This window comes from Thunnus maccoyii, chromosome 10, assembly GCF_910596095.1.
Source record: "Thunnus maccoyii chromosome 10, fThuMac1.1, whole genome shotgun sequence".
In the NCBI taxonomy this organism is placed as follows: domain Eukaryota; kingdom Metazoa; phylum Chordata; class Actinopteri; order Scombriformes; family Scombridae; genus Thunnus; species Thunnus maccoyii.
The window spans coordinates 2259175-2274232 of NC_056542.1; the positions used below are offsets into that span (position 1 = coordinate 2259175).

At 39.7% G+C, this 15058-nt stretch overlaps 1 protein-coding gene across 1 annotated transcript in view; it reads right to left on the reverse strand.

The window, feature by feature from the left end:
• Positions 1–10047, reverse strand: part of LOC121905381 (NACHT, LRR and PYD domains-containing protein 12-like) — a 33554-nt gene extending 23507 nt beyond the window's left edge. Inside the window, exons 1-3 of the mRNA XM_042423591.1 lie at positions 9452–10047; positions 6272–6507; positions 4267–6172 (exon numbers count right to left, since the gene is read on the reverse strand). Coding sequence (XP_042279525.1) covers positions 4267–6172; positions 6272–6507; positions 9452–9579 — 2270 coding nt within the window. The 5' untranslated portion in view covers positions 9580–10047. The remainder of the gene's footprint in view (positions 1–4266; positions 6173–6271; positions 6508–9451) is intronic.
• Between the last annotated feature and the right edge of the window lie 5011 nt (positions 10048–15058).

Below are 15058 nucleotides of genomic sequence, written 5' to 3' on the forward strand. Positions count from 1 at the left end.
TTATAACGCATCCTAGCATCACAGCACCATGAATTCTTTGTGTAGACATCCAGGCAACTCTTTTCCAGAGTCCAAGATTTTTTCAGTCATCCATGTCTTTGTGAACACCAAGACGCAGTAGTCTCTTACTCCTTGCTGATTGGCTCTCCACAGGCTGATATAGTCCATCTTGCTGTCCAAGTGGCGAACATTTGCCAGCACGATGGTGGGAACAGCCGGTTTGATGGGGTTAGCCCTTAACCTAATGCTAATCCGCGTTTTCCCTGTTTCAGCATCCTGTTCCAGCGTTGACAAGGCTTCCTCCTCAGAATGGCTCCAGGTGAGGCCTGGACTAATGCGGCATAGCAGGCCAAGCCCACTTAGCTGGCTCAGCTCTCTTTGTCGGTGGTTCCTACAGCAGTTTCTAGTGTCTAATAGAAACTCACGATTGTAGATTTGCTTTTGTCTGTCTGCTTTACATGACAAAACGAAGCTATCACAGCTAAGTGTTGCACTGTATTGCCTATTTTGCTAGTGTTAGCAGAGGCCACCGCAAGCCTCGGTCATGTCATCGATCACTGCCATGTTGTTATGTCACAGAGGTGCACAGACATACTGGTACTTTTGATTTTGGTACAATTTGACCCATTTTACAAGTACCACCTACCTCTCTCATTTCTCCCAAAACAAAATGATCACCACCTCAGATGATTTCAAACATCAGCTTTTTTATCCGTGCCTGGACAGGATGGTAGGAGCACAACCATCAGTTTTCAGGTGTGGGAGAAGAGCTTATGTCCGGTATTCAAGCCTGCAACCCAACCACAGAGACCTTTCTTTCTGAAGAAGCCCTCAAAAGCCTTGCTATCCATTACATGATTCAATTGAAGCCATAAGAACTCCTGGTGGCTAAAAGTTTCATCAAGAGAAGGATGGAGAAAGAGACAGTCCCTGACACAGCCACTGTGTTCCAAATGCTTGATGAAGACATGTTTCTCACCCTGAAAACTGTCTTTCAAGTGGCCCTGACAATTCTAGTCAGCAGCTGCAGCTGTGAATGCTCCTTCAGTGCCTTGCACCATCTTCACACATGGTTAAGGAGCACCATGGGCCAGGACAGGCTCAACAATCTGGCCATCATGTCAATTGAAAAGGACAATCTGTATGCCATAAACCCTGACACAGCAGTGTAACCACCGGTGTGCCCAGGTGTTCCTGTGCCACCCAAATCTCAAACTGGCACACTCAGCATAATCATAAAAAAAAAAAAAAACAGCCAGACTGGGCTGTCTCCCCTTATTGATGCATTTGAACTCCTTGCCCACTGAGTTGCTAATGGTGCTCTGATTGATGTCTTTTTTTTTTTTTTTTACATAGGACAGGCTATCAGCTGTGATGCTCAAGTGTTAGGAAGAGTCGCATTTGACTCGAGTTTTTTTTTATAGCAGTAGCCAAAATGGACATTCAAAAAAGACCAGCACAGGAGCAGAAGCGAGCAGGTAAGTTAATGCTACTTCATTTCTGTGAAAGACAGAACATGGGCTTCAAAAACGTGAATCAGACACACCCTCTCTTTGTGTCTCTCTGCATCTTTGTCTCTTCACTCAGTTCGGTTTCTTTCCTGCTGGTTAAATGTCCCGCCATGGCTCTCTATGTGTAACAGGTAATGTTATTTAACTCTTTGCTGTGTTGTTGCTGATGATTTGTAGCTCTTACTTTGTGCTGTTTGTTGTTTGTGTGGACGCTGAAATGGTTGTGTTGTTGCCCACTGTGGCTTTGATAAGTTATTTGCTGGTTGTTAAAACACCTAGATGTATTCCAGAAAGCTGGTTTAGTGAAAACTAAACTAGATTGTTAACCCTGAGATGAGGGAAACTCTGGGTTTTCAGTTCCAGAAAGAGAGCTAGCTTAAACTCTGGGTGAGTTACCATGGTAACTGACTCTTTGAAGCTAACCTGGTAGCCTGGTAACCTGGTAGGTTTTCTTCAACAAACCCTAAGTTCCTCTATCTCTTCATTCATTCAGTCCATATCAAAGTGCGTATTGAAGCGCAATAATAACTGGTGGTTTACTGTCCTGGTTGGATAATAGTTTGTTACTCAGGACTGTCTAAAGTTTTATGCGCATAAATCAAAACCATCCCAGAATTACATAAACTTAAGCACAAAAAACACTATGAACTAACTAATAATGCAGTCCTCTAAACCCACCACCAAAATCATAACAAGCAAAATCATATGACCAGAAGGACTTAACAGAAGTGAAAGACAGGAAACCCCAAAGAACACAAAAAGTCCAGAAAAACAAAGTCCAGGCAGGATGTGACAGATTCAGTACACAAATACAATTAACAAACCAAAAAGGTTTTAATTATTTTCAACAAACATAACATTGACCTCTGATGTGTTTAAGATCTCTTTAAAAAGTCTGAATTTTACAATTCTGGTCTTAAATATTCATCACACCTCTGTGTATTTCCTGCTACTACTCTTCTATCCAGCAACAAAAGAGAAAACACCTGAGAGTTTCTTTCTGTGACAGACTATAAGAAAGACTTAAACAAGACTATGTAACACGACTTTCCTCTTTAAAATAGTTAATAAAAGTTCTATATAAGTTGAATTCTTAAGCAATAAAATACACTTGCTCACTTAAACACAATAAGAGGTTTCTTAGTGACAGTTTTTGTCTCGTTTGAAAAGTAGTTTACAGAGGCTAATGTCAATTAATGTCAGCAAACTTAAGATAAGTTGTGTAAAGGCCTAAACACACTGGAAGCGTCTGACACGTGCGTTTTGAAGTACACTGATTGTTTTTAATGGCTGAACACGCACTAGAAGCATTATGAGGCGCATCAAACTGCCTTAATGAGCCTACACTGACCTTGTTTCAATTTTTGTCAAATGCGGACCCAGCGACCAAAGCTGTTTTCTCTGCAGCCAAAAAAGAGAGAGATAGCGCGGTGGTGGTCAAGCAAGGAGAGCAAGCGGTAGTGAACCGCTGCATGAGAGAAATAAAACGTTATATTCTGATTATTTTACGGCAGTTACATTTTAAAGCACAAATAAATAACCATCAATCAGTCAAAAGATGATTTTCTGTGGACATGGATGCTCTTAGTTTCAGTTTCATTTTCCTCCTCTGCATTTCTCCTTTTCATTCATTCATTACATTCAACTAATGCAGCCGTTAATACAAAGAACAAAATGAAAAACCTGTGTTGGTTCTGTGGTTGGAATTTCAAATCTGATGCCTGCAGTGCGCCATAGGAGCGTCAATTATCGCTTTCAGTGCGTTTGAGCCTTAACTGACATTACTGATGGCTGATGACTATTCTCTGCTTGTGCTACCAAACTATTATGGCATAGCAACGTACTCAAATTAAATAATAATAATTATAATTGTTATTATTCTAATCCTTCATCTCCACAGCACGTTTCAAAAACATGTTTAGAAAGTGCTGTAAAGGCATGAAAACTGTTTTCACGGTTGTTACAAAATAGAATAAATACAGTGAGAAACAGATAAGAAAAGGAAGTAAAACTAATCAAAAGCCAGTTCATAAAAGTGAGTTTTATGTTGTTTATGTAAAGAAGTGTTCTTTTTTCAAGGAGGGTTTTTTTCATCTCTGATCTTTAAGAAGGGGGTGTGGCCTCCCCTAACATGCCGTGTTCACTAGGAAATGGCTCAGAAACCATTAAAAAAAAGGATAGAAATAATTGCATGAAAACAGTTCTCTCTGACTTCAGAAGTCTCCTTTAGAAAATGATTCAGATCTTATTTTTAACACTACAAGTAGCATAAAATCAAGTATTACCTGTATGTCTGATTATATAGTATTTGCAGAACCTGTTCATGTAATAATGACTTTACTGTATTCACTGATAACTGTAAAATACTGATATATGTTGTGATAAAATGCTGCCATGATAAAACCTCAACCACAACCTCTACAGTCCTTCATTTGTTTAACCAGGTTTGTATGATGCCTCCACCACCCAGAGGAAGATAAATAGAAGAAAAACAGTAAAATCTAATGATTACAAGAAATAGAGTAACTGTGTTCATTAACAGCTATAAACACAACTGACTGAAAATCAACATTACTTGCTCTCACAGTATTTCAAACAGTTCAAGAACATCTGAGACTAAATATAACTGACATCATTCTACAATAAACAACTATTTTAATAATAATAATAATAATAATAATAATTTTTGTTTATATTTGAAGAACTAAACTACTAATCTACACTGATTTATGATGTTAGTCACATCTGGACTTACCGAGCCTCTCTGCACTTCCTCACAGCTGGGATCAGTCTCCGTCGTCCCTCAGGTGATATGTTGTACTCCCCCAGGTTCAACTCATCCAGAACCTCCTCTGACATCTGCAACATGTAGGCCAGAGCTGAGCAGTGGATCTCAGAGAGTTTTTTCTCTGATCTGTTCTCTGACTTCAGGAACTTTTGAATCATATGTACTGAGTAGATGTTCATCTCCATCAGACAGTGGAAGATGTTGATGCTTCTGTCAGGAGAGATATCATACATGTCCATCTCCTTCAGGTTGTTGGTGAGCCTCTGGATGATTTCTGGACTGTTCTCTGTCCGACCCAGGAGGCCTTCTAAGAGACTCTGGTTGGACTCCAGAGAGAGGCCATAAAGGAATCGAACAAACAAGTCCAGGTGGCCATTTCCACTTCTGAGAGATTTCTCAATGGCTGCCGTCAAGAAGACATCCAGAGATGGGTCATTGTTTCTGGAAAAAGCAGTAATCTTCATGAGGGAAGACTTTTGTTCTGGTTTCCTAAGTTCGTACTCTTCTCCCAGGAAGGCCTTCAGTACCTCTGTGTTGCTGCTGGTGTAACAGTGGTACATGTAGACTGCAGCCAGAAACTGCTGAACGCTCAGATGAACAAAGCAGTAGACTGTTATTTGGAAGATCACATTCTGTCTTTTTAAGATCTCTGTACAAAATCCCGATAACACTGAGGCCTCTTTGACATCAAGACCACACTCCTCCAGGTCTTTTTGGTAGAACTCGACGTTTCCTTTCTCCAGTTGTTCAAATGCCAGTCTCCCCAGCTTCAGTAGAACTTCCTTGTCAGCGTCCATCAGCTCCTGTGGCCTCGTCTCATGTCCCTCATCATACTTGTGCTTCTTCCTCTTTGTCAGAACCTGTGGACTCATCTCATGTCCCTCATCATACTTGTGTTTCTTCCTCTGTGTCTGAACCAGCAGGAAGTGTGAGTACATGTCAGTCAGGGTCTTGGGCAGCTCTCCTCTCTGGTCTGTAGTCAACATTCGCTCCAGAACTGTAGCAATGATGCAGCACAACACTGGGATGTGACACATATTGTGGAGGCTCTCAGATGTCTTGATGTGTGAGATGATTCTGCTGGCCTGCTCTTCATCACTGAATCTCCTCCTGAAGTACTCCTCCTTCTGGACGTCAGTGAAGCCTCGTACTTCTGTTACCCTGTCAACACATGTACGAGGCATCTGATTGGCTGCAGGTCGGGAAGTTATCCAGACGAGAGCAAAAGGAAGCAGATTCCCCTTGATGAGGTTTGTCAACAACACGTTGACTGATGACTTCTGTGTGACATCAGACACGATCTCCTTCCTGCTGTTGAAATCCAGTAAAAGTTTGCTTTCATCCAGGCCGTCAAAGATGAACAAAACTTTATAGTCATCGAGCTGTTCTGCTGTGACCTTCTGTAATGTTGGATGGAAAACATGGATCAGCATGAGGAGACTGTACTGCTTATCTTTGATCAAGTTCAGCTTCCTGAACGAAAGCGGAATCACCAGATTGACATCTTGGTTTTCCAAGCCCTCTGCCCAGTCCAGAGTGAACTTCTGCACTGAGAAAGTTTTTCCAACGCCAGCGACGCCATTCATCAGAACAACTCTGATGTATTTCTGTTGGTCAGGTAAGGCTTTAAAGATGTCCTGACACTTGATTTGAGTGTCGTGGAGGGTCTCCATCTTGGAACCTGTTTCAAACCGCCATTTCTCATGTTGGGTATTAACATCTTTACTTGTTGCCTCTGTGATGTAGAGCTTAGTGTAGATACTGTTGAGGAGGGTTTCACTTCCTGCTTCATCAATTCCTTCAGTCACATGTTGACATATCCTCCTCAGTGAAAACTTATACTTATCTATAACCTCCTCCGGACCACTATCTTCTGAAAGAAAGAAAAAAATATAATTAAAAAGAAATTTTCAGTAGGATAGAGGAGGTAGATTCCTGATGATGACATCAGCAGAGAGATCTCCAGTCTTACTTTGTACAGTGCTGGTCTGACTGTCTGTCTGCAGTCCAGGTCTTGTTCTGGAACTTTTTACACACTGGGGACAGGAGAAGTCTCCTGATGAAGCAGACTGGTCCCAGTATGAGGTGATGCACTGTCTGCAGAACAAGTGTCCACAGCCAATAGAGACTCCATCCTTCAGGAGGTCCTGACACAAAGAACAGCAGAACAGCTGCTCCTCCACAGAAACACCCCTCATGTTCCTCTCTCTGTGGACATGAACACATTCTTTATGTCACGTGACATTAGTGGTGGCCAACCGACAGCTCACAAGTTGCATGCAGCTCTTTCCCTACATAAACAGTCCAGACTGTCAGTATTTGGACAGTTACACATTTGTGTTCTTCAGGCTCTGGGCTTCAACACATTCAATTTGAAATAAAATAATGGATTCTACATTAAAGTACCAAGCCCTTGCTTTAATTTGAGTAGGTTTACATCTATACTGAAATATACAACTATTTGTTGTTTGTCTTGTTTCTGCAGTGGCGTTTACTCTCAGTCACTGTATCCGTTTACTGCATCATTAAAGATGGCATGTTTCTGAACAGCATTTGAATCTGCTGTCATGAATAGTTGGAAAATATTTTTCTGTAACTTGCATCATATAGATGGATATAAAAAAAGTACTGGTTGATGGATAAACTGAGTGAATGAATACATGAATATTAAATTGGCATGGGTGACAGCCTATTATAACTATCAAAAATTAATTCAGGACATTCAATTTTAAATAAAATGGATGGATACTATAATTGCAAGGCTTCAAAAGTAATTAGGCACAACAAAGCAGGATTTAAGATGTTAGCTTCATAAATTGGCTTTGCAAATGTTTCATAAGAAGGGATAGACACAATGCATTTTGTAAGTAAATCAATGTTAAGATGGTTTTTGTCTGTTAACAAGAAAACTCCACATGGCTCCTTTAAGCTACTATGAGACATTAAAAGTCAGGAAAAATAAGCAGGAGCCAAATGAGCAAAACAGAAAAGTCCACTTGTGAAAAATAACAGACTGCTGCTCTTTTGTCTTGTGTTGTGATGCTGAACAGAGAGCTTTGCTAAATATCTTCATAATGCATCTTTTCATTTGTGTTTGTCTCTCTCTCTGTTTCTGCTATAATCTCTCTCCCTCTGTGTGTGTGAGATCAGTTTTACAGATTATACTTTTCCCAAACATTAAACGTCAGACTCAGTTTTCTCTGCTGCAGTGGTCAGTCTGGAGCAATAAATCAGCTGCAGCAGGCTGTTTGTATACATTTCCATTACCTCCTCCCATATTTTGTGCCTTTGAACAAGAACACGTTAAGACACATTCTGTATTGCAGGAGACCAAACACTCAATTTTCTTCTGTTTTACCTGCACAAAACCCTGGTGCAGTCCTTTAGTAAACAAGGACAAACAACATTTGACTGTTACTAAACCCTTAGTAAATATCACCCTGAGTTATCTGCTACTACTTTTGATTTTTTGACTGGAAAATCAAATACCATTACCAGCCCTGTCTCTGTATCTGGTTAACATGTACATGAAGATCTGTTTAAGATTACAGCTGAATGGAAGGTAGTTCATTATTTTGTTCCACTGTATTTCCATAATATTTTATCCACAGATGCAAAGTGGAAAGTGGAAGAGTCTGTAACATCTACATGTTTGAGAAGTGTGGGGTTTGAAAATGCCAAATGTCCAAAATGCTGGACCCAACCCACAGTGGACCCATGGAAAACATGCCCAAAGCCAATGTGCATAACTTAATTTTCAAAAAGCAGAGAACCAACCTGTATGGACCGAAACATAGCGGACCCATGAACACTAGCAGCAGCCTGATGTGATCAAATAATTTGATCAATTAACAAGCAGACAGTGATTCTAATATTAATGCCCTGAGAACGAATGTAAACTCATAGAAATTAAAATAATTCGTTCATATGCTTCAAACATAAATTCATAACATATAATAACTGAAAATCCTGTTCATTCTCTTGTAACAACAATAATACACTCTGTAGCCAACTGAATGATAGACAGACAAAAGAAAATATTCTAACCTGTTTACTCTTTATTTTATTTAATATAAATCAATAATAAATGTAATAGGCCTATCTGTCAATCAAATTTCAAAAATCCAAAGTTTATCAGGATAAATCTTGTTAACAACTGATTTCCTAAAATAAGTTTGGCTTCAGTTTCGTTGTCAGAACTTTTATCTCAAATTCATCGACTATTTGCATAAAACAGGAACAAACAGCTGATTGTCCAGTTAGTTTTAACTCCTTGTTCAACTTTTTCCTTTAACATGTTCCTCACCTCAATTCTCTTCACAGTTCACATTCCCTGCACCTTCTCAATCAACTAGATCAAAACATTTTGCTATGACCCAGAATCCATTTGGAACTTTATTCCAAATTATATATTCTCTAAATTAGGTGATCTTCCTTTCTTACTTAGGTCCAACTACAATATTGAATAATTACCATGCAGATTAGCCAATTTCCACAAACAAATGCTTTTAGCTTGGTCTCTTATTTACAAGCACTGTTTCTCTCCACATAAATATCTCATTTGGAATAACTGTGACAGACTATGCAAAAACAAATTTATATTTTTCCCGAATCGATGTAATTCAGAAGTTCTTCTAATGAATTATTCTGAATTTGTATCTATTTACAGTATCACAGTTGCCCCAAAACAATTTGCTATTGTAATGGATGCCATTTCCAAAAGTGTGATTATGTTATTTTAGGGTAACACTGAACCACCTCTTTTTCCTTGTCTCTTAACTTTGAATAACACCATAGTAGGAAAAATGTGTTTTTTATCCAGCCCTTCAACCAAGAACAGAAGGATCAGATCCTTCTTTCAGAAAGACATCATCACCATCCCATATGTAATCCATTACTGGGGAAGATTTGTCCCAAATATTTGGTGTGAAAAGTTTGGATTTTATCTTAGAAAGCAAACAAAACAATCTGTTCTCTGCTACTGAAATCATATTAAATATTGGTTGAAGCAACTAATAAACATTTAAGATCAGCAATCAAGCACTCTTTCTACAAAACTAAAGCTATAAATGAAGAAATAATGCAGTTAATGAAATGACATTTAAAAACGGAATAATTTTCAAGTCAGTTAACAGTAGAAACAGTCTCTTACTTTGTGTCTGAGGGTACAGGTTCATTACTGAAGCCTGGAGGATCATCTACAGACCGGTCAATCTCTATAGACAGAAGGCTGGATGTTAGAGAGTCTGCTCCATCCTCCTCTTCCTCCAAATCACTCATCTTGTGGAGTCTGAGAGGTAAACCAGTAACACTGGAGACACACAAATAATACACCCAGTTCTACCTCTCAAGTTAGCAGCTTCTTATTAGTTTACATTAACTTTAAATTTAACTACATCTAGCCATCACAAAGATAAACTTTGACTCTGGTTTAAATGCAAGAAACAGTCTTCAGATAAACATGTGTGTCGTTCTTTATGACGCTTGGGACACACTGGATGCGTGAGCAGCGCGTGTGCGTCGCGGAACCTCTTTCTTTTCATTTCAGCGGCGATGCTCGCCGTTGTTACGTGTACTCGGCCGCCATTTCCAGTTTGAAAAGTGGTCCCTCCCCTTCCGCTACGTAGCCAAGATGGCGACCATTGAGGGCGAGAAATATTGTTCTATGCCATAGTTCCATACTCAACTTTTTGACCGTTTTGAGTGCACCACCTGGGTACTCACAGTGCACTGCATTTTTACATACTTAGTGTGAACACACTTATGCACTCAAATTGTTAAGTGTAAGTACAGAAGTATGTGATTTGAGACACAGCAGAGGTCCTGCCTATTTTCTCCGCGTGATGCGCGCGGTTCTCAGCAGAAATAGACAGGGAACACGATACGAAGATAGGGCTGCCAGTGGCAGAGGCGCCGCAGCAGACACGCTTCCTATATGGACGCTGCAAGCGTGCGAGACGCAGCAGTTCAGCGACGCACACGCACTGCTGAGGTTCACGCATCCAGTATGTCCCAGGCATGACTCCTCTCTACTTTGATTGAACCAGTGTGTCACGTTACATCGCTGTGAGGACACAGAAACCAGGAAAAGAAAAGAGGTTTTTGATCAATAATGACAGTAATCATTATTTGCAGCCCTAATATTAACACTCACCCTGCCTCAGACTTGCTGTTTTCCTCCTTCTGCTCTGTTGACTTTAAAATGGAGTCTGAACAAGACGGGAAACTTTCACTTTCAATGGGTGCGTCTCAAGTCTCTTATTTTATGGCTCCTCGCTCCTCGTCTGAGCCGGAAGTTGTTCCTGATGCGCCATTTTGACGAGCGTCCCAAGTTTCTTATTTTGCTCGGAGGAGCGAGGAGCGAGGAAACATGAGAGCAGACTTCACGGAAGTCTTTTACCGGCCGACACGCCCCCTTATTGGATATCAGTTATTGATTGGACGCTGCAGCTGATCAGACTGATCTGATACATCACTGCAGTTTCATACCAAAGTGGAGACAGATTACAGATTAAATTTAAGTGTATCATTCCCAAGTTTTATGTTTATTTATATATTCATCATATAGTTAAAAATCTGTTAATTGTCGGTCTGATCAACAAAAGAACCATAAACAACTTTCTTCATTTATTAGAAAGATTTTTTTTCATGATGTTATTTCCTCCATTAAACTGTTTCTTGCTGACAGACAGACTCTTCCTGACTTTAACTTTATCCATAATAACAGTTAAACACATTTATATTTTACATAATTTATCGTCATTTCCATTCAGTGACATGTGAGGCTGAAAATTCCTGAGTGTCGAGTTTGATATGAGTTACATCATTTCCATTTGCCCTGAAACATTTAGCCAAATACATATTTTTCAGTGTTCAGAAGACACCCTGATCATATTCTGGGTTACTGAATGATGAATTCACTATCAGGGTTATCAAAAATACAGATGGAAATGATCAATAAATAGTATAAACGCATTCTGCAAGTAGAAATGGTTTCTACAGCTGTTAAAGCCGACTAACAGCTGATCCAGCTGTGAACAGCTGATCCAGCTGTGAACAGCTGATCCAGCTGTGATCAGCTGTCGTTATCAAAAACGGACGTCGCTTCACATGACGCTTCAGAGGAGAGGACGTCTCATGTCTCTTAAAACAAATTTCCTCGTTCCCTCTCTCCTCGCTTGGTTTCCTTGCGTCTCTCCTTGCATCCAAGGTGGGAGGGACTAAGACGCAAGGAAAAGACGCAAGTGAGGGAAACGTGGATGCAATTTAAGAGACTTGGGATGCACCCAATGTTCCTCCCAGTTTGCTCCCTCCCACTTCCTCTGTAATGTCAGTCGTGTGTGTGTGTGTGTGTGGTGAGAGAGAGGAAATGCTCAACGAGTGCAAAGAACAAGTGCAATCACAGATCAGCAATCATTAACAAAGATATACTGACAGTGAGTGTGTTTTTCCAAACCTATAACTCCATTATATGTATTTTCCTTCTCTCCTTAATGTTCTGTTTCTCTCTCTGTAGCTGCGGCAGTCAGAGAAAAGTCAAGATAACTGAACTGTCAGGTTTAAAGTCATCTCAAGAAGGTGCAACTGTGCTTGGTCGCACAACGTGATTTAGCCAAGTAGATCATGTTCCTGGATCAACATTGCGATCAACCAATCACAGCCCTCTGACATCATCAGTGTGCTGCTCCTGTCGTTCTCTCAAAATTTCTTTTTGGCCTCAGAGACAATTTCTCTTATGAATAAGTATTGTGTAACTAGCCACCAACAGGGGTAGTTCACATCATAAGTTGTCTCCAGAAAAACTACAATGTTCCTGTTCATTTTATTGATGAATTATTCTGACCACAGCAACAGTAGGGATTTACCCTTTATTGTTAGTGAACAATATTCTAGCTTAATTTGCTAGTAGCTCATACAGCCACAGCTCTAGGTAGGTACTAGTCTGTAAGGATAAATATTAAATATTAGTGACTTAAAGACATGCAGTTAAGGATTTTGCTGAGTTTTCTGACTATTAATAAATTAATAAATTCAATTAGGAAAACTTAGCTTACCTCTGAAGCAAAGAAGCACAACTGTCTTTGGGGCCAAAAAGAAATTTTGAGAGAATGACAGGAGCAGCACACTGATGATGTCAGAGGGCTGTGATTGGTTGATCACAATGTTGATCCAGGACCGCAATGTGATGTTGATCCAGGAACACGTTCTACTTGGCTAAAGCATGTCGTGCATGCTTGGGCACAGTAAATAACTGTGTCTTGGCTTGTGATGGTGGGTTGGCATTTTTACATAAGCGTAGCGTCCAAGGTCTCAAGGTTGAGCTGCTACCCCCTCCCAAACCACTCTCGCTCTGCTGTTAAGTGGAGCACCGGCAGTTTTCATGAAGTCTAACTGATTAATTGTCTGCCATGGTGGTTGGGCTCAAGGGGCCCCACTGTTTCTGCTGAAGTTATGAAGCACTGGATCACCCCCCTCCACCCACCCCACCTTATGTAGCATTTTGCACATGTGCAGAACAGATCGGGCAGCTGGCATGGATTGGGTAATGACATGGCCAAACCATGTAATTCCAGCTTCTGGGTCCGTCATGTGACGCTATTGGGCCCAAAAAGACTTTTTCCCGCACACAATCATGTGAAAAGGAGTGGTTGTAAAACGGTAGATACGTTTATTTGAGTGTCACAATGCCTGCAAAGTCTAGAAGAGGCACATGTTTGAATTATTGTATCCCGGTTCAAGTTAGTGGAGGATTAAACCGGAAGTGAGCTGGCTCGGCCGGCAGAAGTCTCTAGTGCACATGCTCTATGAGCTCAATGATCAGGAAGCGTAAGCAACATCTGGGTCATTTCTTTACAGCGGGAAGTGGCTTTTTTGGCTCCATGTGCCACTTAGCAACTTTCATAGGAATGAACAGGGCCCTGCCTCCAACACTTAATCCAGTTCTCTTTATGCATCCATGATGTTTACCAGGCAGGAAGGGTCTAAAGAAAATATGCTCTCCAGTTGCATCATGGGAATTGAGGATCCACCGTTTCCTGGATATACTGGTTTCTCTTTAAGAGAATTTTTTTAATTTGTAAAGCTGAATTTTGCATATGGAAGGTGCTATATAAATAAATGGTTGTTATTATCATTATTATTATTATTATTAAAACAACAAGTAGCAACACTTAAGCAGTAACCATTTTAAAAAAATCACGTTCATAATTTAAAAAAAACAACAAACAAATAAAAAATCACTACAGTTTCCAAGATCAAGAATTTTTCATATTGATTTATAAAAGATGTGTATCAAAAAAGATTAAGAAATACAATTGTAATTTTTGTTTTTAGAAATCTTATCAAAAGGACATCAAAACTTTATTTGAAACCAATAAATTGAGGTCAGTCATGGTATGATCTGAAAATCTGTTTTATGTCATGTATTGTCACAAAATCTAACACATACTGTATTTCATACATTCAACACAATGATTCAAAATGGTCATGACTGTGGTGTTATAATTACAAAAATACATTTCCAAGTGCCATTGTCTAAAACATCACTGTCATCACATCAACAGCTCATTTTCTTCAGCTCATAAAATCCAGTTAAATAAGGTGAATGAAAGTCAAAAATAAACCAGATCTGCTCTTCTTCCCGCCAGCGCTGACATTTCAGTGTTGAGCCCTGTAGTAAATTCTCTCTGACTGAACTATGTTAACAACAAGCAGCCTATTGTGTTTGTTCAGCACAGCGTTTCTCTGCAGAGCCTTCGCTAAATAAAATACTTCTTTTCAACAACAGTAAAAGGAGGAAAGTGTTTTCTGTTTCGGCCTGTTCATCTGAAGAAAAAAGCGAATCATATATTCCTCACATCTGTTTTCATGGCTGCAAACTGTAATTTTTGGTTTGAGTAGCAGATTCTTTGCTGTTTTTGGAATGATTAGCTGGAGATGATTAAAAATATGTCACATCACATGACATCAGGTGTTGTGGATAGATTTGTTAATATTCAGTTTGACTGTGATCATGTGAGATGATTGTTGACACACAGAAAGTCATCAAATGTCATATTGAAGCTGTCAGTTTTGCAAGTGGTTATCTCGGAAAAAAACCCCTCATATTCTACAAATCTACTGTACATTGGATGCTTAACAATAATCAGTCAGAGGTTTGACATGTTTGGGGGGCGACCAATAGTGACAAATAGGTCCAGTCATGTTCCATGTGACAGTGAAAGCGCCAGAATACAGGAAAGAAAACAAAATTAAGGCTTTAGGCAGTAAAAGCAAAAGTTAAGCAGGATTACTGTAGTTATAATCACTGAAATCGAAGCACAAAATGAAATATTTGCTGCTTCTCTCTGTTTTGGGTTTTGTACACCTTGCAACCCTGGCTCCTGGAAATTACACTAATATATTACAAAAGTTTTCTCCCAAATACGTTGCATTGGCAAATGGTAAAAAGTGCCTGGATTATGTTCAAAACATATGTACAAAGAACTTAAACTTAAAGCGTAAGGCTGGCAATGTTCACTATTTTTCTTCTGGTCAACAAATCTCATGTTTGGATCCAAACCAACAATGAACTGATCCACTAACAGAGTATTGTGTGTGTATCCAAAGCCTGATATATCTTATTCCTCCATTGTTGTCCAGAAACTATTAAAAACCCATCATTGAGCCACACCGCTGCACTGGGTGACATGTTCCTTCATAATGAAGAGTTTGGTCACTTTAGTCTATTTAGAAACGGCTCCAAAGACTAATAACAGTG